Source organism: Pseudopipra pipra, chromosome 2 (assembly GCF_036250125.1).
Source record: "Pseudopipra pipra isolate bDixPip1 chromosome 2, bDixPip1.hap1, whole genome shotgun sequence".
Taxonomy (NCBI): Eukaryota; Metazoa; Chordata; class Aves; order Passeriformes; family Pipridae; genus Pseudopipra; species Pseudopipra pipra.
Window position 1 is genome coordinate 119,401,915 of NC_087550.1, and position 23,220 is coordinate 119,425,134.

The window sequence follows — 23,220 nt, forward strand, 5'->3', positions numbered from 1 at the left end:
AGCCGAGCGCTGATTGGCTGCGCTGCCGGGGGACGGGGAACTGCGGACCCGACCGGGCACCCCCGGAATGGGGCACCCCCGGAATGGGGCATCCCCGGAACCGGGAACTCCCCCGAGCCGGGCATCGAGAACTGGGCATCCCTTACAGAACCCCTGCAACCAAGTAACCCTGTGCAGGCACCCGCTGTTATGAGGCACCCCCAAAAACCGGGCACCCCTCCGAGCTGGGAACCCGGTTCGTGTGTACTGGGAGCCCCCCGTAACTGGGCACCTCTGAACCGTGTACCAGGAGCCCCTGCACCGGGTAACCCCAGCACACTGCATCCTCAGAACCGGACACCCCAGACTCAGGCAGCCCCCTGAGCCAGGCACCGAGAATTGGATTAACTGGGTATGGGGACCCCTTGGAACTGGGCACTCCAGAACCCGGAACCCCTGTACCGGGACGCCCAGAACTGGGCATCCATGTACCAGATAACCTTGTACCGGGCACCTCGTGCCAGGTAACCCCGTACCGGGCACAGCTCTGACGTGTGCACCACGCACCGGGAGCTGCCACCAGCTCTGCAGAGGGCACTGCCTGGCACCGGCCATTGTCACTGGGGCCTGGCCTGGGCCCCAGCACACCTGGCCACAGCTCCATGCCCTGGCCTGCCCGGTGCACCTGGCACCGTGGCTGCCACAGCCCGGGCATCCCGGGGGGCCGTGGGTGCCCCAGGGACCCCACGTTGCCAGGACGCGCCTGGTGCTGCAGGAGCCACGTGGCCGGGACCTCTTGAGGGACCGCGCTCAGGGCCGGGCACCGGCAGCAGCACCCGCTGGGCACTGAGGTGCACAGGACCCGGCACAGGACCCGGCACAGCACCCAGCACAGCACCCAGTACAGGACCCGGCACAGGACCCGGCACAGGACCCGGCACAGGACTCAACACAGGACCCGGCACAGGACTCAGCACAGGACCCGGCACAGGACTCAGCACAGGACCCGGCACAGCACCCAGTACAGGACCCGGCACAGGACCCGGCACAGGACCCAGAACAGGACCCAGCACAGGACCCGGCACAGGACCCGGCACAGGACCCGGCACAGGACCCGGCACAGGACCCAGAACAGGACCCAGCACAGGACCCGGCACAGGACTCAGTACAGGACCCAGCACAGGACCCGGCACAGGACCCAGCACAGGACCCAGCACAGGACCCAGAACAGGACCCAGCACAGGACCCGGCACAGGACCCACCAGCATGTGGATGCACAGGACCCACCGGGTACCAGGACGCACAGGACCCCTGTCGCGCAGGATGAAGCCCCTCAGCTCCCTCCTGTCCTGCCACTGGGCCTGGCTCCGGCCGTGCAGCACCTCCAGGCCCATGGCCAGGGCTGAGGCTGGCACCGGCACTGGACACGCTGTGGGGTGAGCAGGGCACGGCTGCCCACTGCGGGGCTGGGGTGGGGGCACTGCAGGGAACCCCGAGGTCCTACAGGTGCTGGAGGGTGGCTGAGCCCCAGAGCCCCTGGCAGCTGTGGGTGGGTGCAGCGCAGCAGGGCCAGGGGTCCAGAAGGGGGATGGGGTGACACTAGGTCCCTCTGTGCCCCCAGCAGCACTGCCATTCCTCAGAGGTGGACCCTTGACCCTGCCGGGGACTGGCACTACTGGTGGATCAGCCTCATGGTGCTGCCCATCCTCTACAACTGGGTCGTCCTCATCCTCAGGTGCCAGGCAGGGGGGTCAGGGCAGGGGTGTGGGGCGTCCCGGGCCCCTCGGCCCCGTCCTGGTGACGCCCTGTGATGCCACCTGCACCCCAGGTGCTGCTTCCCCGAGGTGCAGGAGGCACATGTGGGGCTGTGGCGGGGCCTGGACGGGCTCAGTGATGCGCTGTACCTGCTGGACATTGCCGTGCGCCTCCACACAGGTGGGTACACACACAGACACAGTGTTATACACAGACAGACACACAGACACACGAGTGTGTTACACAGACAGACACACGGGTGTGTTACACAGACACACAGACACACAGTGTTACACACAGACAGACACACGGGTGTGTTACACACACACACAGACACACAGTGTTACACACAGACAGACACACGAGTGTGTTACATACAGACAGACACACGGGTGTGTTACACACACACACAGACACAGTGTTATACACAGACAGACACACAGACACACGAGTGTGTTACACAGACAGACACACAGGTGTGTTACACACACACACAGACACACAGTGTTACACACAGACAGACACACGGGCATGTTACACACACACACAGACACACAGGTGTGTTACACACAGACAGACACAGGGGTGTTACACACAGACAGACACACGGGCGTGTTACACACACACACAGACACACAGGTGTGTTACACACAGACGGACACACAGGCAGACACACAGGTGTGTTACACAGACACACAGACACACAGTGTTACACACAGACAGACACACAGGGGTGTTACACACACACACAGACACACAGTGTTACACACAGACAGACACACAGGGGTGTTACACACACACAGACACACAGTGTTACACACAGACAGACACACACACAGACACATGGGTGTTACACACAGGCAGACACACGGGTGTGTTACACACAGACACGCGGGTGTGTTACACACAGACACACATACAAATGCACAGGTGTGTAAACACACACACACACACACACACATGCACACACAGGTGCACTCCCACCTGGCACAGCTGTCACCCAACCCCGCACGAGGGGGATCTGGCTGGGCACTCTGGGGTCCCAGCATGGACTGCTGACCCCTCAGCCCCACAGTAACCCAGGGGACCCCCAGTGACATCCCCAGGGTGCCCATCCAGAGGTACTGGTCTCCAGGACACCCCCCCCTCTCCATGGCAGGCACCCACCTAGTCCCCACTGCCAGCCCCTCCCATCACAGGGACCCCCTGAGAAACCCCTACCCCTCAACTCTCCCGGGCCCCCCAGCGCCATGACCCTCCTGGCTGCCCCCAAGGTTTTCTGGAGGATGGGATCCTGGTGCAGGACATCAGCCGGACGCGGCGGCGCTACCTGTGCTCCTGGGCCTTCCCCTGGGACGTGGCAGCTGTGCTGCCCACCGAGCTGCTCTGCCTGCTCCCAGGGGTCCCGGGGGTCCCAGGGGTGCCGGCAGCACGTGCCAACCGCTGCCTGCGGGCGCCACGGCTCTTCGAGGCCTTCGACCGGTGTGAGACACGCACGGGGTGGCCCAACACCTTCCGTGTGGCCAAGCTGATGATGTACCTGGTGCTGGGCATCCACTGGCACGGCTGCCTCTACTTCGCGCTATCGGCGCGGCTGGGGCCGGGCACCGACCCCTGGGTGTGCCCCGCCTTCGCGCGCCCGCTGCGCCGATACCTGCACAGCTTCTACTTCTCCACGCTGGTCCTGGCCATGGTGGGCGACACGCCGGCGCCGCAGCGCGAGGAGGAGTTCCTCTTCACCACTGCCGGTTTCCTGCTGGCTGTGCTGGGCTTCGCCACCATCACCGGCAGCATCAGCGCCGTCATCGCCAACCTCAGCGCGGCCGACGCCGCCTTCTACCCCGACGCGGGGCCGGTGCGGCGGTACCTGCGGGCGCGGGGCGTGGGCGGGCGGCTGGCGAGGCGCGTGGCGCGCTGGCACCAGCACCTGCGCGTGCAGCGCAAGCTGCCGGCGGAGCGGGCGGTGCTGCAGCACCTGCCGCGGGGGCTGCGGGCCGAGGTGGCGGCCGGCGTGCACCTGCCGGCCCTGCGGCGCGTGGGGCTGTTCCGCGGCTGCGGGCACGAGGTGCTGCGCCAGCTGGTGCTGCGCCTGCGCCCGCAGGTCTTCGGCCCCGGCGAGTTCGTGTGCCGGCGCGGCGACGTGGGCCGCGAGATGTACTTCGTCCGCGAGGGCCGGCTGGCCGTGGTGGCCGAGGACGGCGTCACGCAGCTGGCCGTGCTGGGCGAGGGGCTCTACTTCGGGGAGATCAGCCTCATCAACATCAAGGGTGAGCCCCACACCTCACACCGACGCCGGCCCACGGCCCCCCTGGCTCATGGCCCCCATCCTGCAGGGAACACGGCGGGGAACAGGCGCACGGCCAACATCCTGAGCATCGGCTACTCGGACCTGTTCTGCCTGGGCAAGGAGGACCTGGCCGAGGTGCTGGCCGAGTTCCCCCACGCCCGTGCCGCCATGGAGGCCAAGGGCCGGGAGCTGCTGCTGGGCATGGGGCGGCTGGACACGGGTGCTGAGGCGGCAGCGGCGGCAGCCGAGGCCGAGGCTGAGCGGCGGCTGTGGGGGCTGGAGGTGGCCCTGGAGGGGCTGCAGACACGGGCGGCTCGGCTGCTGGCACAGCTGGAGGCCGGCGCCCTGCGCATGGCCCTGCGCATCCAGCGCCTCGAGGGGCAGCTGCACCTGAGGCAGCAGCAGGACGAGGCAGCGGGGATGGCTGGGGCAGCAGGAATGGCCACACCGCAGTGGCCAGCCAGGACACGGGGTCCTGCTGTAGGACAGGGGCCCCCCAGGACATGGGGTCCTGCTGTAGGACAGGGGCCCCCCCGGACACGGGGTCCAACCGAGACGCAGGGTCCCCTCAGGGCCTGTGATCCTGTCGGTGACTGGGATCCCTTCAAGGTGCAGGTTGCCCCTAAGGCACAGGGTCCTGTCCAGGGACCAAGTCCTGCTGGAGGACGGGGTCCCACTGGGGTGCAGGGTCCCTCCAAGGCACAGAGTTTTCTTGGGGATCAGGGTCTGCCCAGGGCACAGGGTCCCCCAATGGCAGAGGGTACCCCAATAGCACAGGGTCGCAGTGGCACACAAGGTCCCCCCAGGTCACAGGGTACTCCCACGGTGTGGGGTCCCCTCAGGACACAGGGTCCTCCCAGGACACAGGGTTCCACTGGGGCACAGGGTCCCAGTGGGGTGCAGGGGCACAGGGGGGCACAGGCTCCCCGCAGGGCACAGGTTCCCCCCGGGGGCCGGGTTCCCCCTAAAGCACAGGGTCCTTCCATAGCACAGGGACACCCTGGGGAAGGGGGTCCCCATAGGATGCAGGGTACCCCCATGGCACAGGGTCCCTCTTGGTCACGGGGTTCCAGGCGAGTGCAGGAACTCCCCGGGGCTCGAGGTCCTGCGAGGGGTCGGGGTGCAGGGGGACCAGTCCCGCGGCGCTGAGGGGTCACCGGGGGGGGGACAGCAGCGAGACACCGACAGCTGCTGCCGCTGCGGAACGGGGACCGGGACCGGGACGGGGAGGGGGCCGGGAAGGGAACGGGTCGAGGTCGGGGAGCGGTGGGGTCTGGGCTGGGAACGAGCCGGTACCGGAGCCGGAAGCAGCTCGGGACCCCCAGCCCGCCGGGCCGCCCCGGGGTCACTCGCGGGGACACGGTGACAGTCCCACAGTGACAGACCCCGCGGTGACGGCCGCCGCCGCCGCCCGGCGCCGCAGGAGCGCTCCCGGCGAGCCCCGTGCGAACCCCCCCACCCGCCCGGGGCTCCGCCTGCATCCCGGTACTCCCCGAGCCCCGCTTACGGACCCTCCGTGCCCCCCGCCGTCCCCCGGGTTCCCCCGTTCCCGACTCCCCCGCGTTCCCCTCGCACCCCCGGGCTCCCCCCGCCGCCACCGCCCCCCGCCCCCGGCCCCGGCCCGCCCCGCGCCGGGCGCCGCCCCCGCTCATCCACCGGCGGCTCCGAGCGGAGCGGAGCGGAGCCTCGTCCCTCCCGGAGCCTGCCGGTGCCTCCCGGTGCCTGATCCCTCCCGGTGCCTCCTGCCGGGGGGGGGGGGGCGCGGGGGGCCCCACCATGGATCCCCGGTTCCTCAACGAGTCGCTGCAGGAGCTGCTCTGCCGCGCCGGGAACGGCACCGGGAACGGCACCGGGAACGGCACCGGCACCGGGACTAACAGCTCCGCCTGCGACCTCCTCCGCAGGGGCCTCCGCGGGCCCCCGGCGCCCAGAGGTGAGATGGGGGGAGGGCGGGAGGGACCCCCCGTGCCCGGCCCTGCACCCCCAGGCACCCCGCTTCGTCCCGCCGTGCCGCCACGGTGCCCCTCGCCCAGCACCCCGGTGCCCCCGGTCCTTGCCCGGTGCCGCCCCCGGTCCCCGCCGTGTCCTCCATCGCATTCCGCATCCCGGTCCCTGCACCCCGGCCGGAGGCTCGGCGGCCCCGGCACTGCCCGGTGGTCCCGCTGGGGATCCCGGAGGGGACACACCGGGCTGTGCCGGGGCAGCAGGAAGGCGGAGGGGACCCCGACAGGGGTGGCGCAGCCACCACCCGTCCCGTACCCCGGCCCCACTGACGAGGCAGGGACCCCCAACCCCTCCCCTCTGACCAGCCGGGACCCCCAATCCCAACCCACCAACGGGGCTGGGACCTCCCAGTCCCATTCCCCGACTGGAACCCCCCAACGCCACGGTCAGGGCTGGGGCTCTCATCGCCCCCCCCCGCCAGCCCCCGCTGTCACTCGGCTCCCGGGTCTAGACGTCCCCGGTCACGTCCCCGCGCTGCCGACGGACCGGAAGCCCAGCTCCGGGGGAGGGTGGGCAGGATGGGGGCACCCGTGTGGCTCAGGGCCCCCCAGCCTCACGGAGCAGAGCCGGGGGTCAGCGGGAGCACCCCGATCCCACGGCGACTGCCACACGGGGAGAGCCGGGATGCTCAGCTGCCGGATCCCCACCAGGGCACCCGGTCACGCTGGAGCCCCGGTGCCCCGGAGCCCGGACCTGTGCCGGGGTGCCTCCGGGGTGCCCTGGGGGTGTCTTTGAGGTGCCACTGGGGTGCCTGGTGCCTGCTCTGCACTGAGCCCCGTGGAGCCAGCCAGAGCCCCAGTGCCTGGACCTGTCCTGGGGTGGCTTCGGAGCGCCTCTGGAGTGCCACCGGGGTAGTCTTAGGGTGCCTGCGGGGGTGCCCTCGTGGTGCCTTTGGGGCGCCCCGGGGTCCCCAACGCGGCTGCCCGCAGAGCTGGACGTGGCGGTGCGCGTGGTGCTGTACGCGCTGATCTTCGTGCTGAGCGTCGGGGGCAACACGCTGGTGGTGGCCGTGCTGGCGCTGAACCGGCGGCTGCGCACCGTCACCAACTGCTTCCTGCTGTCCCTGGCGCTGAGCGACCTGCTCCTGGCGCTGTGCTGCATGCCCTTCACCCTGCTGCCCGGCCTCATGGGCGCCTTCGTCTTCGGCGATGCCGTCTGCAAGCTCGTCGCCTACCTCATGGGTACGGGGGGATTGTCCTGCCTCGTGGGTACAGGGGGGGGGATTGTCCTGCCTCGTGGGTATGGGGGATTGTCCTGCCTCGTGGGTATGGGGGATTGTCCTGCCTCATGGGTACGGGGGGATTGTCCTGCCTCATGGGTATGGGGGGATTGTCCTGCCTCGTGTGTATGGGGGATTGTCCTGCCTCATGGGTACGGGGGGATTGTCCTGCCTCGTGGGTACGGGGGGGGGGATTGTCCTGCCTCATGGGTACGGGGGATTGTCCTGCCTCATGGGTACGGGGGGGGGGATTGTCCTGCCTCGTGGGTACGGGGGATTGTCCTGCCTCATGGGTACAGGGGGATTGTCCTGCCTCATGGGTACGGGGGGGGATTGTCCTGCCTCATGGGTACGGGGGGATTGTCCTGCCTCGTGGGTACGGGGGGATTGTCCTGCCTCATGGGTACGGGGGATTGTCCTGCCTCATGGGTACAGGGGGGAATTGTCCTGCCTCATGGGTATGGGGGGATTGTCCTGCCTCGTGGGTACCGGGGGATTGTCCTGCCTCATGGGTACGGGGCGGAATTGTCCTGCCTCATGGCTACAGGAGGGGATTGTCCTGCTTCATGGGTATGGGGGGGGATTGTCCTGCCTCATGGGTATGGGGGGGGATTGTCCTGCCTTGTGGGTATGGGGGGGGGATTGTCCTACCTCATGGGTACGGGGGGGGGGGATTGCCCTGCCTCATGGGTATGGGGAAGGGATTGCCCTGCCTCATGGGTATGGGGAAGGGATTGTCCTGCCTCAAGGGTACGGGGGAAGGATTGCCCTGCCTCATGGCTACAGCGGGGGATTGTCCTGCATGGGTATGTGGGATACAGGGTGGGGGTCTCGTCACCTACCTCATGGGTACATGGGGTGCACTGGGGGGCTGCAGGGGGTCACGGGGGGCTGTAGGATCACGCCACACCCACTGACCCCCCCCACTGCCCTCAGGGGTGTCAGTGGCCGTGTCCACCTTCAGCCTGGTGGCCATCGCCCTCGAGCGCTACAGTGCCATCTGCAACCCGCTGCAGTCGCGCGCCTGGCAGACGCGGTCCCACGCCTGCCGTGTCATCGCGGGCACCTGGGCGCTGGCGGCGCTGCTGATGCTGCCCTACGCCGTGTACAGCACCACGCGCCCCGCTGCCCCCCGCGCCCCCCGCCCGCCCCCCGCGCAGTGCACGCACCACTGGCCCAGCGAGCGCGTCCGGCAGGCCTGGTGAGTCCGGGGGGGGTACGGGGGGCATGGGGGACAGGGGGACACTGAGTGACAGGGGCCACCTGTCCCAGGTACGTCCTGCTGCTCCTCATCCTCTTCTTCATCCCGGGCGTGGTGATGACGGTGGCGTATGGGCTCATCTCCCGCGAGCTCTACCGCGGCATCCGCTTCGAGCTGCACGTCAAGGGGGAGGCGGCAGGTGAGGGGACGGGGGGGGTGATGCTGGGGGTGACCCTGCCCCAGAATGAGAGGGAGGGTAGAGCCCCCACCCCATCTCCCCATAGCGGGGGATTCCCCGGGGACATCCCGTTTCCCAGGGACCTCCTTGTAGGATGTTCCCACAGCCTTGGGGTGCAGTGTGTCCCCGTGATGCCGTAGATGTGTCTGTGTCCCCTGCACCCCATCCCACCACCCAGAGGATGCTCCCATGGTGTTGGGGTGCAGCATGTCCCCCCGGTGCCACGGCCCTGACCGTGCTCCCTCGCCCCACAGCCCAGCGTGGTGCCGGGGGGGACGCGGTGCCCGGCTGTGACGAGGGGGACGGGTGCTACCTGCAGCTGTCGCACCCGGGCGCGGCACTGGAGCTGCGGGCGCTGGGGGCGGGCGCGCAGCAGGACCGGGCACGAGTCAACAGCTCGGGGGCCCAGCTGGCAGCCAAGCGGCGCGTGATCCGCATGCTGGTGGTCATCGTGGCCATGTTCTTCCTCTGCTGGCTGCCCATCTTCGCCGCCAACACCTGGCGCGCCTTCGCCCCGCGGGCGGCCCAGCGGGCGCTCTCGGGGACCCCCATCGCCTTCATCCACCTGCTGTCCTACACCTCGGCCTGCACCAACCCCCTCATCTACTGCTTCATGAACCGCCGCTTCCGCAAGGCCTTCGGGGCCACCTGTGCGGGCTGGGGGTGCCGCCGCAGCTGCCCCCGCCGCCCCCCCAGCGACGAGCCCCCCATGGCCAGCGCCTCGCTCTCCAAGTTCAGCTACACCACCGTCAGCAGCCTGGGCCCCCCCTGAGCCAGACACCTGAGCTGGACCCCTGAGCTGGACCCCCTTGAGTACCCCAACACGAGTGCCTGGGGCCCCCTTGAGCCCCTACCCCATGAGCCCGGTCCCCCTCGAGCCCCCCATGGCCAGAGCCTCACTCTCCAATAATTCAGCTACACCACTGTCAGCAGCCTGGCCCCCCCTGAGCTGGGACCTGCCAGTTGGACCCCCTTGAGCCCCCCCCACCAGTGTCTGGGGCCTCCCTGAACCCAGCCCCCCTGAGCTGGACCCCCCCAGCCGGACCCCCTCGAGCCAGACCCCCACTTTGCAACCCCCGGGTGCTGCCAGCACCCTCTGTGCCCCCCCGCTGCCTCCCAGCTCAGGGCACCCCGAGCCCCAGCCCCCCCCCCCTTCCGTGACCCCCTCACCCACCAGCGCCACTCAGCCCCCCGCCCCCAGTCCCCGTCTGGGTGGGGGCGAAGGGCGAGGCAGGGGAACCCTCGGGGCTGGGCAGGCTGCGAGCGGGGGAAGTCGAGGCGCCCACAGCCCGGGGTCCCCCTGCGCCGCTCGCCGGCTCCAGTCACAATAAACTTGTCCTGTGCCCACCCGCGACAGCCGTGCCACCGGTGCCCACCCGCGACAGCTGTGCTCCCACCACGCCTGCCCGGGCAGCCCCGGGCGGGACGGGGGGTCGGCACCGCGCAGGGCTCGGCGGGCGGCGGGATGGGACCCTCCGCTGCGGGGACCCCCGAGCCTGGCGGCGGCGGGAGCAGCCGCGGGGGGCTGGGAACCTCGGGTCCAGTGTGACCCCGCCGCCCTCCGGGGGGGTGACTCCCCCCCTTTACACTCCCGGCACGCCGAGGTGCCCCGGGACTCCATCTCCCGTCATGCCCCGCGCTTCAACGCAGGCCCCGCCCCTCACAGGGCGTGTCTCCCCAGGTGGCCACGCCCTCTCCCCATAACTCCGCCGGCTATTGGCCACGGCCACGCCCCCGTTGCTCTCGGCCGCCCCGCCTCTGGCACAGGCCACGCCCTCTCGCGTCCCGGCCCCGCCTCTCTCTATGAATATCGGGCTGGCCCCGCCCCCTGTCCCTCGGTCATGGCTGCCGGGGCCCAGGCCCCGCCCCCAGCCCCGCCCCCTGTCCCTCGGTCATGGCTGCCGGGGCCCAGGCCCCGCCCCCAGCCCCGCCCCCTGTCCCTCGGTCATGGCTGCCGGGGCCCAGGCCCCGCCCCCAGCCCCGCCCCCTGTCCCTCGGTCATGGCTGCCGGGGCCCAGGCCCCGCCCCCAGCCCCGCCCCCTGTCCCTCGGTCATGGCTGCCGGGGCCCGGGCCCCGCCGGGGCCGCTGTCCCGGTCCCTGCCGCTGCCGCTGGCCCTGGCCGTGCTGGCGCTGCTGGCGCTGCCGGGGCCGGCGCAGGCGGGGCTGCCCCCCGACCCCGGGGAGCAGCTGGTGGCGGCGGCGCCGCGCTGGGGCTGGAGGAACGTGTCGTGCCCGGCCTGCCGGGTGCTGTTCGGGGCGCTGGACCTGGCGCTGCAGGTGGGCACGGGGGCACCGGGGCACGGGGAGCACCGGGGGGATACCGGGACACGGGGGGCACCGCGGGGGGGACACCGGGACACGGGGAGCACCGGGGGGATACCGGGCGGGGCACGGGGATGGGACATCAGGACACCAGGACGGGTGGAGCACGGCGGCAGAGACGCGACAGGAGCGGGGACAGGGAGCGGGACGGGACAGGAACGGGCTCAGTTACGGGGACGGGGACAGGGACAGGGCAGGCCGGGCCGGTCCCTCGTGACGGGGCTGGGCCGGGACAGGTCGGGGCTTGTGACGGGCACGAGACCGGGACAGGAACGGGGACAGGGACGGGCGGAGACAGGAGACTGACAGGCTGGGACAGGAACGGGGACAGGGACGGGCGGAGACAGGAGACTGACAGGCTGGGACAGGAACGGGGACAGGGACGGGCGGGGCCAGGCCAGGGGCTCTGCTTGGGGGAACAGGGACAGACAGGGCAGTGACAGGCTGGGACAGCGATGGACTGGGACAGGGACGGGAACAGGGACTGAGACAGTCTAGGATGGGCCGGCAGCATCATTCGGGGACAGCGATGGGAGGGAATGGGGGCAGGCAGAGACAGGGACAGGCTGCGGTGGGGATGGGGTACAGGCACCCCGTGTCCTTCCCCAGGCGGGAACGGGGCTGGGGGACGGAGGGGACAGAGAGGATGGGGGGCCATGTGGGTCTCCTTTGGCCTCGGGACACCCAGCTGAGGGCTGGGGGTGGCCAGTGGGTGTGAGAGTGTCAGCAGCCAGGGGTCAGGGTGTGGGGTCCGCCCGGGGAGCTGGTGGGTACAGGGCAGTGAGGACACATGGGGGGGCAGTGTGCCAGGGTTGTGGCCAGTGGGTGTGGGGCAGTGAGGACAGTGAGGGATTTGGGGTGCTATGGCCATCCTGGCGGGTGCAGGGCAGTGAGGCTGGCCATGGAACAGGGCACCGTGTCCATCCCAGTGCAGGGCTGGCAGGCGTGGAGCAGCGATGGCAGCAGGGGTTTGGGGTGCATGGCCTATCCTGGGGGGCTGGCGGGCATGGGCAGCGGGGGCACCCATGTTTCGGGGAGCTGTGTCCATCCTGGTGTACCCCCACAGCTGGAGCCGAACGTGGCGCGCGTGGGGCGCGTGGCATCGCGGCTGTGCCAGGAGCTGCGGCTGGCACGGCCGCCCGTGTGCCGCCAGGCCGTGCAGCTGTTCCAGCGCGACGTGGTGGCGGCCTGGGCGCGCTCGGTGCTGCGCCCGCCTGAGGCCTGCGGGCTCCTGCTGGGCCCCCGCTGCGGCCACTGGGACATCCTGGGCGCCTGGAACCTGTCCCTGCCCGCCGCCCCCAAGCCGCCGGTGCGGCCCCCCCTGCCGCCGCCGCCCGGCGCGCCCACCGCCCGCATCCTGTTCCTCACCGACCTGCACTGGGACCGCCGGTACACGCCCGGCAGCGCCGCCGCCTGCCCCGACCCGCTGTGCTGCCGCGGGGCCCCCCGCGACGGGCCGGGGGCCGCGGGGTTCTGGGGCACCTACGGCAAGTGCGACCTGCCCCTGCACACCATCGACGCGCTGCTGGCACAGCTCCCCAACGCCAGCAGCCACGCCGGCGACGGCTCCGGCGGCGCCAGGAACGGCACCGGAGGGTTCGCGGCCGCGTACTGGACCGGGGACATCCCCGCGCACGACGTGTGGCAGCAGAGCCGCGGGGACCAGCTGCGGGCGCTGCGCACGGTGACGGCCCTGCTGCGCGCCCGCCTCGGGGGGCTGCGCGTCTTCCCGGCCGTGGGCAATCACGAGGCCACCCCGGTGAACGCCTTCCCCCCGCCCTACGTGCGTGGGAACCAGTCGGCCGCCTGGCTCTACGACGCCATGGCCGAGGCCTGGCGGGGCTGGCTGCCCCCCGCCGCCCTGCGCACCCTGCGGTGGGCACGGCGCTGGGGTACCGGGATCGGGGGCACGGGGCGGGGGGCTCTGGGCTGTCAGGGAGATGGGGTTTGGGGTAACGGGGCTGGGGGGGTTCTGCAATGGAGGGAGCAATGGGGGGGGGCCTGGGCTAGCAGGGGTAAGGGGGGCTTGGGGCTGATGGGGGGCTCTGGGCTACTGGGGGCTCAGGGCTAGGGGGCAATGAGGGCTAGCAGGGACTTGGGGGGCTTGGAGGGCTGCGGGTGTCTCAGGTTCATGGTGCAGGGTCGGGGGGGTGTCTGTGCATAGAGGAGGTGCAAGGAGAGGGTTCATGGCTGGTTGAGGTGCAGGGAGCTGCTGGCAGGCCAAGGACAAGGGGGCCTCCAACTGAGGGGGGCAGGGGTCTGTGGGCTGAGGGGGTGGGTAGCTGGGGGGCTGTGGGACGAGTATGGGGTCCATGGGTTGGGGGGCACAGCACTGACTCCCTCTTTCCCTGCAGGGCCGGTGGGTTCTACACAGCACAGGTCTGGCCTGGGCTGCGCCTCGTCTCCCTCAACATGAACTTCTGCTCCCAGGCCAACTTCTGGCTCCTCATCAACTCCACTGACCCTGCGGGGCAGCTCCAGTGGCTCATGGGGGTCCTGGCAGATGCTGAGCGTGATGGGGAGAAGGTGAGGGGGGAATTCTGGGGGGAGATTGGGGCGTCCCGGGGTTCCTGGGCACCCCCAAGCCCTGGGTCCCTGCCCCCAGGTGCACATCATTGGGCACATCCCCCCGGCCCACTGCCTGCACAGCTGGAGCTGGAACTACTACCGCATCATCAGCAGGTCAGTGCCCACACACACCCCTGGCCCGGACCCCCACCCTGTGCCACACACCCCCAGCCTGGACCCCTGGCCCTGACCCCCACACTGTGTGCCAGACCCCTGCCCTTGTGCCCTGCCCCACATGCCAGACCCCCACACTGCACCCTGGACTCCAGCCCCATGTGCTGGGCGCCTGCCCTGCACACCGGACTCATGTCCACAGGCCCTGGACCCCCACCCCACACATGAGACCGCTGCCCTGCACGCCACATTCATGCCCCACGTGCTGGACCCCTACAGCAGACCCCCACCCCACGGCCTGGATCTCCACTCCATGAGTCAGACCTCTCCCCACTCGCCCTAGACCCCCATCCTGTGTACCAAAGATCAAAAGCCCCTCCCCACGTGCCAGACCCCCACCCCATGTATCCTGGACCCCCACTCCACACACTGGACCCCCTTGGGGTGGCATCAGCATGGGAGGGGGGCAGGGGATGGTGTTGGAGCACCCAAGGTTGGGACCCTGAAGGTGCCTGTGCCAGGCAGAGCCATGACAAGAGGTCTGTGAGTGGCCAGGCCTGGCTCAGGTTGGGGGCCCAGGGTGAGGGGCTGTGGGTCTGGATGCTGCCCCCCCTCACCCCACAATGGCAGGTTCGAGGGCACCATCGCAGCACAGTTCTTCGGGCACACACACCTGGATGAGTTCGAGCTGTTCTACGACGAGGAGACGCTGTCACGCCCTGTCTCCATCGCCTTCGTGGCACCGAGTGTCACCACCTACATCAACCTCAACCCCGGTGCGCCCCGACCCCCCCCACGTCCCCCCACCCCGCAGTGCCCGGCACTGACAGTCCCTGCCCCGCAGGGTACCGCGTGTACGAGGTGGCCGGTTCCTACCCTGGGAGCTCCCACGCAGTGCTGGACCACGAGACCTTCATCCTGAACCTGACGGAGGCCAACGCGGCCCCCCCGGGGACGCCCCCCCGCTGGCGGCGGCTCTACGGCGCGCGCGAGGCCTACGGGCTGCCCGCGGCCTTCCCGGCCGACTGGGACCTGCTGGTGCGGCGGCTGCAGGACGACGAGCGGCTCTTCCAGCGCTTCTGGTTCCACCTGCACAAGGGGCACCCTCCCCGCGAGCCCTGCGGGGGCCCCTGCAAGGCCGCCCTGCTCTGTGCCCTGCGCTCCGGCCGCGCCGGCGACCCCGCGCTCTGCCGGCCCCTGCGCCCCGCCCTGCCCTTCCCACGCATCCAGGAGCTCTGGCGACAGCGGCAGCTCTGCTGACCGGGTCACACCGGGAGCGGGTTGGAGTCAGCACATGGTCACACTGGGAGCGGGGTTGGAGTCAGCACATGGTCACACTGGGAGTCGGGCCGGGAGTGGGGTCGGCACATGGTCATGCCAGGACTGGGTTCGGTACTGGCACGTGGTCCTTGCATCTCACCAGATGCACAATAAAGGCACAGTGGGCCCCACTATCCCTCCCCATCCTCATCCACCAGGATTGGGATTGGAGTCAGGATCAGCACACAATTCTTGTGTTCCCATCACCCAGCCAATACAGGTGTGATGGACCCCACTGCCCTTCATCCTCCTCATCCCAATCCTCACCCCACAACACCTTAGGGAGAACCAAACCAGGAATAACGTAACCCTCACCCCTTCTTCCTCCTTCCCGCATGAGGCCGAAGGCAGAGCCGAGCCGGGCTGGTGGAATGGGTTTATTAATTAATGATTTAGTACAACACAGACCCTCGTTACGCCGCATGCATTGGGGACGGTGAGGGGGGTGTGACCCACCCGAGGGGCAGTGGGGGTGGGGCAGGACCCCCGACCCAACACCGCGGGGAACTCTGTGCCCTGGGGCGTTGGGTCGGCCATCCTGCCCCCCTCCGCTTCGCGCCCCCCGTGCCCTCGCCCCCTTCAAGGGGTCTGTGCCCCTCCCCGCCGCGGTTTGAGGGTCCCCAGGAGGGTCTGCACCCCCCGGCGCACAGAGGAGCCCACCCGCCGCGCCACCGAGTCCGCCGGGGGGGCCGGCAGGCAGGAGCTGGAGGCCTGGGGCCGCGCGTCCAGGCACTTCTGGTAGCGGAGCTGCGGGGAAGGGGGGTCAGGATGGGAGAAGGGGGGCTCGGGGGTCCCACTCGCCCTGCAGGCGGCCTGCAGCGGGGTCACAGGGAACGGGGGGCTCGGGGGTCCCACTCACCACGCAGGCAGCCTGCAGCGCCTCGCTGAGCCCCGCGGCGTTGGGCTCACACCACACCATGTGGCAGCGGAAGGTGCCGGGCGCGCTGGCCATGATGAAGGCGAAGGCGCGGACGTCGCGTCCCACCCCCATGAAGGACAGGAACCGCACGCGGCACTCGCACAGCACCGCCTCCGTCTGCGGGCACGCGCGGGGGTCAGCACGGCACCCCGGCGGGAGGGGATCCCCAAGGCCCCGTGGAGTGGGGGACACACTGTGTCCCCGTGGTACGGGGAGGGGTCCCTGCAGCCCCCCAACACAGAATGGGGTCACTGAGGCCCCCAGAGCAGGAGGGCATTACCGGTGCAGGTGGGGGTCACCATCTGGGGGGGGTCACCAGTGTGGGTGGGGGTCATTGCAGCTTCCCAGAGTAGGACGGGGTTATCACAGTGGGGTGGGGGTCACCATGGTCCCCAGAGTGGGAGGGGGGTCACCACAGCCCTCCAGGACAGAAAGGGGGTCACTGCAGCCCCTCAGAGTGGGGAGAGGTCACCACAGAACCCCCCAGGGTAGGGGGGGGTCCCAGGTGGGCACACACCTGGTGGTGGGCATTGATGAGAATGGGGAAGTAGGGTGGGGTCCCCCAGGGCAGGGTGGGGGTCCCAGGTGGGCACACACCTGGCGGTGGGCAATGGTGAGGGTGGCAGGGGCCACACTGACCACGACAGGGGTGGGTGCGGGGGGCTCCCCCGAGCTGGGGGCCAGTGCCGCCTCCAGCGCCGCGTTGATCACATCCATGCCTGGGGGGCACAGAGGGGTCAGGGCAGCCCTGAGGGTGCCCCCAGCCCACAGCATCCCCCAGAGGCCGGGGGGAGCTCCCTTGAGCCCCCCACTCACCCACAGGCTTGGCAACGGGGACACAGCCCAGGTAACACACGGGGAAGCGCTGAACCGCCTCACTCTTGGGGGCCGGGAACTCCACTGTGGGGGGCACGTCAGACCTGCCCAGAGCCCCCAAAACCCCCCAGAGCTCCCCCACCCCTCAGTCCTCACCCAGCACACCCCAACACCCCCCATCTGCACCACCTCGCTCCTGGGGACTGGGAACTCCACTAGGGGGGCACTGTCAGGAGCCCCCAAAGCCTCCCTGAACCCCTCGACACCCACCCTCTCCCCAACCACCCCCCAGCACATGCAGCCTCCGGACACATGAGCCCCCTGCCCTGGACCCCCCCATGCCCCCTCCCCAGCCCTCCTCCAGCCCTTTTCTCCCCCACCATCCCCCAGATCCCCAATCCCCTCCAGGGTACCCCCCAGATCTCCCCTGCTCCCTCACAGGTACCTCCCCCTCCCACACCCTGCAGGGGGGTCCCCCGGCCCCATGCCCCGTACCCTGCAGGGGGGGCTCCCCCAGCCGGGGGTGGTCCGTGCCCAGCCCGTTGGCCGCTGCTCGGGCGCTTCGCCGCTCCTCCGTCAGCTGGGGACAAGGGCACAAACCCCCCCAGTGTCACACCACGGGCACCCCAGGACCCCCTGGTGACCCACGGCCCCCTGGACGTCACACCATGGCTCCCCTGGATGTCACACCACAAGGATCCCCAGGGACCGCCTGGTTGTTCTGTGGGGACACCAGGAGGAGAGGGGCTCACCCTGGGGGCTGGCTGGGGGGCCTGGGGGACCCCGGAGATCTCACCTACCCCCAGACCCGGATGGGGAAGCGGGGTTTGGGGGTGTCACCTGGACATAGACGTGGTACAGGCCAGGGGAGGTCCCGGGGGGAAATGGGGTGGTCTCACCTGGGGACAGACCTGGTGCAGCCCAGCAGGGAGGTCCGGGGGGGGTTGGGGGGTCTCACCTGGGCGCAGACGCGGTGCAGCCCCGCGGCGATGGCGCTGGCCGGCCCCTCACAGTGGAACACGTGGCACTTCAGCACCTGCGTCAGGGGGTCCCGGGCCACGTACGCAAAGTCCCTGGGGAAGGGGGGAATGTGCTCAGGACCCCCCCCGCCCCCTCCCTACCCAGCGTGGGCTGGGCCTGGGGGCACTGGGGGGCTGGGGGCAGGTTGGGGCCGTACCTCTCCCTGCGTCCCCGGCAGCACGGCAGGACAGAGCAGGGTTAGATGGGGCAGGGGAGGCGTGGATCCCCCCTCCAGCCCCAGGACCCCCACAATCCCCCAGAACTGGGTCTGACCCTGCTCCACACCCTTCCCTGCTGGGGGGTTCAGTGCTGAGACCCCATGGCCCCCATCTGCTACCCACATGTGGGACTCCCCAGTCCTGTACACGAGACCCCCACACCTCACCCATATGGAACCCCCTGGCCCCCTGCCCACCTCCACACCCAGGTTCCCCCATCCCTGTGCCCCACATACATGGCAAGCCCCCAGCCCCATATAAGTGGGACTCCAGAGCCCCCACTCCATGCACGTGGGACCCCCAAGCCCCATGGACCCCCACACACCCAGACCCCTCCCCATCTCTGCACCCCACATACAAAGGACCCCAAGCCCACATGCACCCAGCCCCCTGCAGACACCAGCCCCCCGTGCAACCGCCACCTGGCCCCATGCCACCCCACGCCCCACACGCGGGTACCCTGTGCCCCCACCTGCTGCCGTGCCACCCCACACACGGGTACCCTGTGCCCCCACCTGCTGCCGTGCCACCCCACACACGGGTACCCTGTGCCCCCACCTGCTGCCGTGCCACCCCACACCCCACACGGGGGTACCCTGTGCCCCCACCTGCTGCCGTGCCGCCCCACGCCCCACACGCGGATGCCGCCCACGGGCTGCGCGTGCAGCAGCGCCCGGTCCCGGGGGTCCACGAGCTTCAGCGTGCGGCCCTCGAGCAGCAGCAGTGCCCGCGCCTGGGGGCACAGGGTCAGGCGCTCCCTCAGCCGCCCCAGGTGCTGGGGTGGCGGTGAGGGGGGCCAGGGGGTCTGGGGTCACTCACCTCCCCCCAGGTGCCAGGGGGGCCGTCGCGGGGCCCCGAGAGCTGCCGGATGCAGGCGCTGACGGTGCCGCTGCTGCGGCCGGGCCCCAGCTCCTCCTCCCGCAGCTGCACCCAGCCCAGGGAGCGCACCGGCAGGCCCTGGGGGCAGTGGGGTCATGGGGGGTGTGGGGCTCGGGGACAGAGGGGCAGGGGGAAGCAGGGGCAGCCCCAGCCCCCAGCAGAGACCCATCCCCCTCCCAGTGTAGCCTCCAGTCCTGGGTCAGGGTGGGCTCGTAGCGGGGCACAGCCGAGGCCCCTCCCATGGGGGTGACACCCAGGGCAGCCCTGAAGAGGGTCGCTCAGCCCCCCAACAGTGGGCCAGATCCCACAGGGGCGGGGAAGGGGCCCTGTGGATTAGAGGATCAGGGACCAGCCCTACCTTGGAGTTCAGCACGTCCTCCTCACCCAGGGCCATGCTGCAAGGGGAGGTGGTCAGCAACTTCACCCAGAGACTCTGGGACACCCAACTCCAGCCATGTATACCCTGGGAGGCCCCCCACCCCCAACCTCCAAGACCCTGGGACCCTCCCCACCCAACCACTGCTTCCTGAACCCTGGGGTCCCTCCACCCCACAACCCCTGACCCCCATACTCTGTCCCCCTGCCCTACACCTAGATCTCTGCCTCCCATGACTCTGAACTCCCCACACCTGGATCCCTGTCCCGTGACTCTGGAACCCCCCACGCCTGGGTCTCTGCTCCCAGAGCCTGGCTCCCAGCCCACACCAGCTCTCCCTCCTCCCATGCTGCTTGTGCCCTGAGGTCCCACCTCCCCACGGGGCCCAGGCACAGCCCCCTGCCCCCCACAGCCCCCGTGTCCCCCCAGCCCCCCCCGCACCCCTCTCCCGGCGATCCTGGGCCTGGCGACGGCGTCTCTGCATCTGACACTCCCGGTTCCTCATCTTCCTCCTCCTCCTCCTCCTCGGCCGTGGGGTCCTGGGGGGCAGGGGGGGCTCGGTGGGCCACTGACCCCTCCTCTCCCCTTCCCCCCACTGCCCCCCCTCACCTTCCACAAGTCTCCGTCACCGAAGGTCTCGGCTGGGGCGAAGCTCGTCCAGGAGAGCTGGGGAGGGTGGTTTGGGTCAGGGTGCACCGTGGGGCAGCCCCACAGCAGCCCACGGCCACCCCACGGGCATCCTGTGTCCCATAGCCATCCCACCCCACAGCAGCCCCCAGTCACACCATAGGTACCCCGTGGTTGCCTCCCAGTCACCCCCCAGCACACTACGGCCACCCCACTCCTGACCCACAACCCCTGATGCCCCATAGCAACACCACAAACACCCACAGCCACCTCCAGATGCCCCACAACTGCCCCCAGTCACCCCACGGCCCACGGCTGCCCCACAGCCACCCCACGGCAGCCACATGGCCACTCTGTGGCCTCCCCACAGCTGCTCCACAGCCACCCCACAGCCACCCCACGGTGACCCCACACCCATCCCATCCCTCAGCTGCCCCACAGCCACCCCCCAGTCCCCACTCACGGCGGGCCCCTCGGTGGGGGTGCTGCCATCGGAGGGGGTCTCGTGGGGCCCCCCCGGGGGCTCCCACTGGGTGGTGCCAGTGGGGACGTGCCAGTAGTAGGTGCCTGAGGTGTCCTGCACCCGCAGCCACCCGGGGGGCAGGTCCCCGTGTGCCCCTGCATCGCGCGGCCACAGCGACTCTGGGAGGCACGGGGGAGTCAGAGGGGTCAGCCCAGCCCCACACACAGCCCCCGTGCCCAGGGACATGGGGACCCCCAGGAGGGCTCCACAAGGACAAGGGGGCAAAGGGGGGGGCCATGGAGCTAACGGGGGCTGGGGGGCAGCGGTGGGCACACAGCCAGGGGTGGGGGCAGACGGGACCATGGGGGCACGGGGCAGGAGCAGGCAGGGGCAGCCGTGGGGCAGTCACAAGTCACCGTGATGCCCACCTGGCTCGTCAGGGGAGCTGCCCTGGCTCAGCGTGGCCCAGCTCGAGTCTTCGTCGCTGCCGGGGCCGGGCCCCCCGAAGAGGCGGCTGGCGCTGCGCCCGGGGGGCTCCCGCGGGCCCCGCTCCGCGCCCAGGGCCGGCGGGGAGACCCCGGCCCCGTCCTCCTCCTCCTCGTCCTCCTCCTCATCCTCCTCCTCCTCTTCCTCCTCCGAGGCGCCGATCAGCAGCGCCCGGGGGTCCCCGGCGGCGTTCCTGGCGTTGCGGGCCTGGACCCCCGGCTCCAGCGCCCCCGGGGACGCCCCCGGGCCTGGCCCCGGCTCCAGCTCGTTGCGGTTCTGGTCCCGGCCGGCCTTCGCCCAGCCGGCGCCGGGCAGCTCCTCGGCCGGGGCCCCGCCGGGCCCGGTGCGGGGCTCGGGGGACAGCCCCAGGCTCAGCCCCGGGCACCGGTTGTCGTTGGCGAGGTCGCTGCGCTTGCTCAGGGCCCCCGACATGGCGAGGACACGGGGACGGGCGCGACCCCCGGCACGGCGGGACCCCCCGGCCCGGCCCGGCCGCTCCTGCCGCTGGGGGGGTCCTACAGCCCCCGGGGCGCCCCCGCGTCCATCGGGCCTGGGGGGAGCGGGGGGGCAGCGCGGGCAGGGCACCCCGGCCACGGACCCCACGACCCCCCGGCTCCCCCCCGCCCGGGGTCCCCCCGCTCCTGCCCCGCGGCCCGGCCAGGGGAGACCCCCGAAGGCCCCGCACGCACGGACCCCCCGCCCGGGCCGGCTCCGCGGGGTCTCAGCGCTCCCGGCCCCCCATCGCCCCCGCAGCGCAGCGGGGCCGGCCCGTGTCACTGCCGCGCGTCCCCCCGTTCCCTCCCGTCAATCCCCGTCTCCATCCCCGTCTCCACCCCCGTTCCCGTTCCCATCACGATCCCATTCCCGGTACCTGCGGCGGCGGCTCCGCTGCCGGGGGGTCGCGGGGGGGGTCTGGGGGGGGGGGGCTCAGGGGCTGCGTCACTTCCGCTTCCGGACAGCGGAGAGACAGCGCCCCCTCCCGCGCCGGCACCGCGCGGGACCCCCGGGAACAGCGGGAACCCCCCGGGACCCCCGGGAATACTGGGAACCCCCCGGGACCCCCGGGAATAGCGGGAACCCTCCGGGACCCCCGGGAATAGCGGGAACCCTCCGGGACCCCCGGGAACAGCGGGAACCCCCCGGGACCCCCGGGAATAGCGGGAACCCTCCGGGACCCCCGGGAACAGCGGGAACCCTCCGGGACCCCCGGGAATAGCGGGAACCCTCCGGGACCTCCCCGGGCACTGCCGGCGACGGGGGGCTCTGCCCGGCCCGGGGGGCGCAGCAGGAACCGGGCAGGCTGGAGGACCTGCGGCCCCCCCGGTGCCACCCCCGGAGCCGGTGACCCCCACACCGCCCGTGTCCCTGCACTGGTACAGGGGGCCCGGGGAGTCGCGGGGCTCCAGCTCTTGACCGATGCCGGAATGGCAGCACCGGGGCGGCCCGGGGGATCCGCCCCGGGCTGTTGGGGCAAAATGGGGACACGGGGTGCGGGATCCCTGCTCCCAGTATGGACCAGTCTGACCCAGTACAGAATCCCAGGATCACTGGGGCTGGAAAAGCCCTCCCAGCCCATAGACTCCACTCTGTGCCCCATCCTCACCTTGTCCCCCAGCCCAGAGCACTGAGTGCCACGGCCAGGCCTTCCTGGGACACCTCCAGGGCTGGGCACTCCAAACCTCCCTGGGCAGCCCCTGCCAAGGCCTCACCACCCTTTCCAGCAGGAAATTCCTCCTCCTGTCCAACCTGACCCTCCCCTGGCACAGCTGGAGGCCGTTCCCTCTCCTCCTGTCCCTTGTTCCCTGGCAGCAGAGCCCGACCCCCCCCAGCTCCCCCCTCCTGTCAGGGGGTTGCAGAGCCAGAAGGTCCCCCCTGAGCCTCCTTTTCTCCAGGCTGAGCCCCCCCAGCTCCCTCAGCCCCTCCTGCTGCTCCAGCCCCTTCCCCAGCTCCCTTCCCTTCCCTGCACACGCTCCAGCCCCTCAGTGTCTCCCTTCCATGAGGTTCCAGACCTGGACACAGCCCTGGAGGTCCCTCAGCAGTGCCAGCACAGGGGACAGTCCCTGCCCTGGGGCTGTGCCCACACTGGGGCTGGCACAGCCCAGGGGCCATTGGCCACCTGGGCACACCTGGGCTCATGTCCAGCCTCTGTCACCAGCACCCTCAAGGCCTTTTTCAGCTTTCCAGTCCCTCTGTCCCAACCTGGAGCATTCCAGGGGGTTGTGGTGACCCAAGGGCAGGAGCCAGCCCTGGGCCTTGTTTACCCTCACCCTGTTGGCCTCAGCCCATCAATCCAGTCTGTCCAGATCCTTCTGCAGAGCCTTCCTGCCCTCTGGCAGATCCCCATCCCACCCCACTCGGTGTTGTCATTGAACTCACTGAGGGTGCCCTTGATCCCCTCGTTCAGGTCA

The 23,220-nt window shown here is 70.4% G+C and overlaps 5 protein-coding genes across 6 annotated transcripts in view; 4 read left to right on the forward strand and 1 right to left on the reverse strand.

Moving 5' to 3' along the window:
• Window positions 1–11,286, forward strand: part of NUP98 (nucleoporin 98 and 96 precursor) — a 209,302-nt gene extending 198,016 nt beyond the window's left edge. Inside the window, exon 34 of the mRNA XM_064647206.1 lies at window positions 11,275–11,286. The gene's annotated coding sequence lies outside the window, so the exon portion shown is untranslated. The remainder of the gene's footprint in view (window positions 1–11,274) is intronic.
• CNGA4 (cyclic nucleotide gated channel subunit alpha 4) lies at window positions 394–5,170 on the forward strand. Its single transcript, XM_064645620.1, has 5 exons — window positions 394–503; window positions 794–1,269; window positions 1,387–1,714; window positions 1,808–1,914; window positions 3,009–5,170. The coding sequence occupies exons 1-5, from the start codon at window positions 394–396 to the stop codon at window positions 5,168–5,170; spliced, it is 3,183 nt and encodes a 1,060-aa protein (XP_064501690.1).
• On the forward strand, window positions 5,486–10,037 carry CCKBR (cholecystokinin B receptor). Its single transcript, XM_064647230.1, has 5 exons — window positions 5,486–5,954; window positions 6,955–7,206; window positions 8,181–8,445; window positions 8,517–8,644; window positions 8,938–10,037. Exons 1-5 carry the CDS (start codon window positions 5,798–5,800, stop codon window positions 9,453–9,455), a joined length of 1,320 nt encoding a protein of 439 aa, XP_064503300.1. The 5' UTR covers window positions 5,486–5,797; the 3' UTR covers window positions 9,456–10,037.
• Window positions 10,709–15,413, forward strand: SMPD1 (sphingomyelin phosphodiesterase 1). 2 transcript variants are annotated; one of them, XM_064647224.1, is made up of 6 exons: window positions 10,709–10,961; window positions 12,073–12,881; window positions 13,361–13,532; window positions 13,612–13,688; window positions 14,319–14,464; window positions 14,533–15,031. In XM_064647224.1, the coding sequence occupies exons 1-6, from the start codon at window positions 10,737–10,739 to the stop codon at window positions 14,946–14,948; spliced, it is 1,845 nt and encodes a 614-aa protein (XP_064503294.1). In that variant the 5' UTR covers window positions 10,709–10,736; the 3' UTR covers window positions 14,949–15,031. The 2 variants fall into 2 exon arrangements, with proteins under 2 accessions (XP_064503294.1, XP_064503293.1); XM_064647223.1 differs by lacking the exon at window positions 14,319–14,464 and having other exon boundaries at window positions 14,533–15,413.
• Window positions 15,373–21,774, reverse strand: APBB1 (amyloid beta precursor protein binding family B member 1). The gene is made up of 14 exons (XM_064647225.1): window positions 21,684–21,774; window positions 20,755–21,362; window positions 20,327–20,505; window positions 19,846–19,902; window positions 19,678–19,775; window positions 19,219–19,255; window positions 18,801–18,938; window positions 18,590–18,714; window positions 17,702–17,816; window positions 17,239–17,323; window positions 16,744–16,827; window positions 16,525–16,646; window positions 15,868–16,044; window positions 15,373–15,755 (listed from the first exon to the last, which is right to left on the reverse strand). The coding sequence occupies exons 2-14, from the start codon at window positions 21,242–21,244 to the stop codon at window positions 15,588–15,590; spliced, it is 1,875 nt and encodes a 624-aa protein (XP_064503295.1). The 5' UTR covers window positions 21,245–21,362; window positions 21,684–21,774; the 3' UTR covers window positions 15,373–15,587.
• Between the last annotated feature and the right edge of the window lie 1,446 nt (window positions 21,775–23,220).

What these genes read in the sequence shown, in the direction of transcription:
- CNGA4 (XM_064645620.1), top strand. Translation starts at nt 394, where the DNA reads ATGGGGACCCCTTGGAACTGGGCACTCCAGAACCCGGAACCCCTGTAC. An exon ending in TACCGGGCACCTCGTGCCAG is followed by an intron (nt 504 to 793) that starts GTAACCCCGTAC and finishes GACCGCGCTCAG; the next exon opens with GGCCGGGCACCGGCAGCAGC. An exon ending in TGGGTCGTCCTCATCCTCAG is followed by an intron (nt 1,715 to 1,807) that starts GTGCCAGGCAGG and finishes CCTGCACCCCAG; the next exon opens with GTGCTGCTTCCCCGAGGTGC.
- CCKBR (XM_064647230.1), top strand. Translation starts at nt 5,798, where the DNA reads ATGGATCCCCGGTTCCTCAACGAGTCGCTGCAGGAGCTGCTCTGCCGC. An exon ending in GCTCGTCGCCTACCTCATGG is followed by an intron (nt 7,207 to 8,180) that starts GTACGGGGGGAT and finishes CACTGCCCTCAG; the next exon opens with GGGTGTCAGTGGCCGTGTCC. An exon ending in CGTCAAGGGGGAGGCGGCAG is followed by an intron (nt 8,645 to 8,937) that starts GTGAGGGGACGG and finishes CTCGCCCCACAG; the next exon opens with CCCAGCGTGGTGCCGGGGGG.
- SMPD1 (XM_064647223.1), top strand. Translation starts at nt 10,737, where the DNA reads ATGGCTGCCGGGGCCCGGGCCCCGCCGGGGCCGCTGTCCCGGTCCCTG. An exon ending in CGCTGGACCTGGCGCTGCAG is followed by an intron (nt 10,962 to 12,072) that starts GTGGGCACGGGG and finishes GTACCCCCACAG; the next exon opens with CTGGAGCCGAACGTGGCGCG. An exon ending in CTGAGCGTGATGGGGAGAAG is followed by an intron (nt 13,533 to 13,611) that starts GTGAGGGGGGAA and finishes CCCTGCCCCCAG; the next exon opens with GTGCACATCATTGGGCACAT.
- APBB1 (XM_064647225.1), bottom strand. Translation starts at nt 21,244, where the DNA reads ATGTCGGGGGCCCTGAGCAAGCGCAGCGACCTCGCCAACGACAACCGG. An exon ending in CCCCCACCGAGGGGCCCGCC is followed by an intron (nt 19,903 to 20,326) that starts GTGAGTGGGGAC and finishes CACCCTCCCCAG; the next exon opens with CTCTCCTGGACGAGCTTCGC. An exon ending in GTGGGGCGGCACGGCAGCAG is followed by an intron (nt 17,817 to 18,589) that starts GTGGGGGCACAG and finishes CCCCTTCCCCAG; the next exon opens with GGACTTTGCGTACGTGGCCC.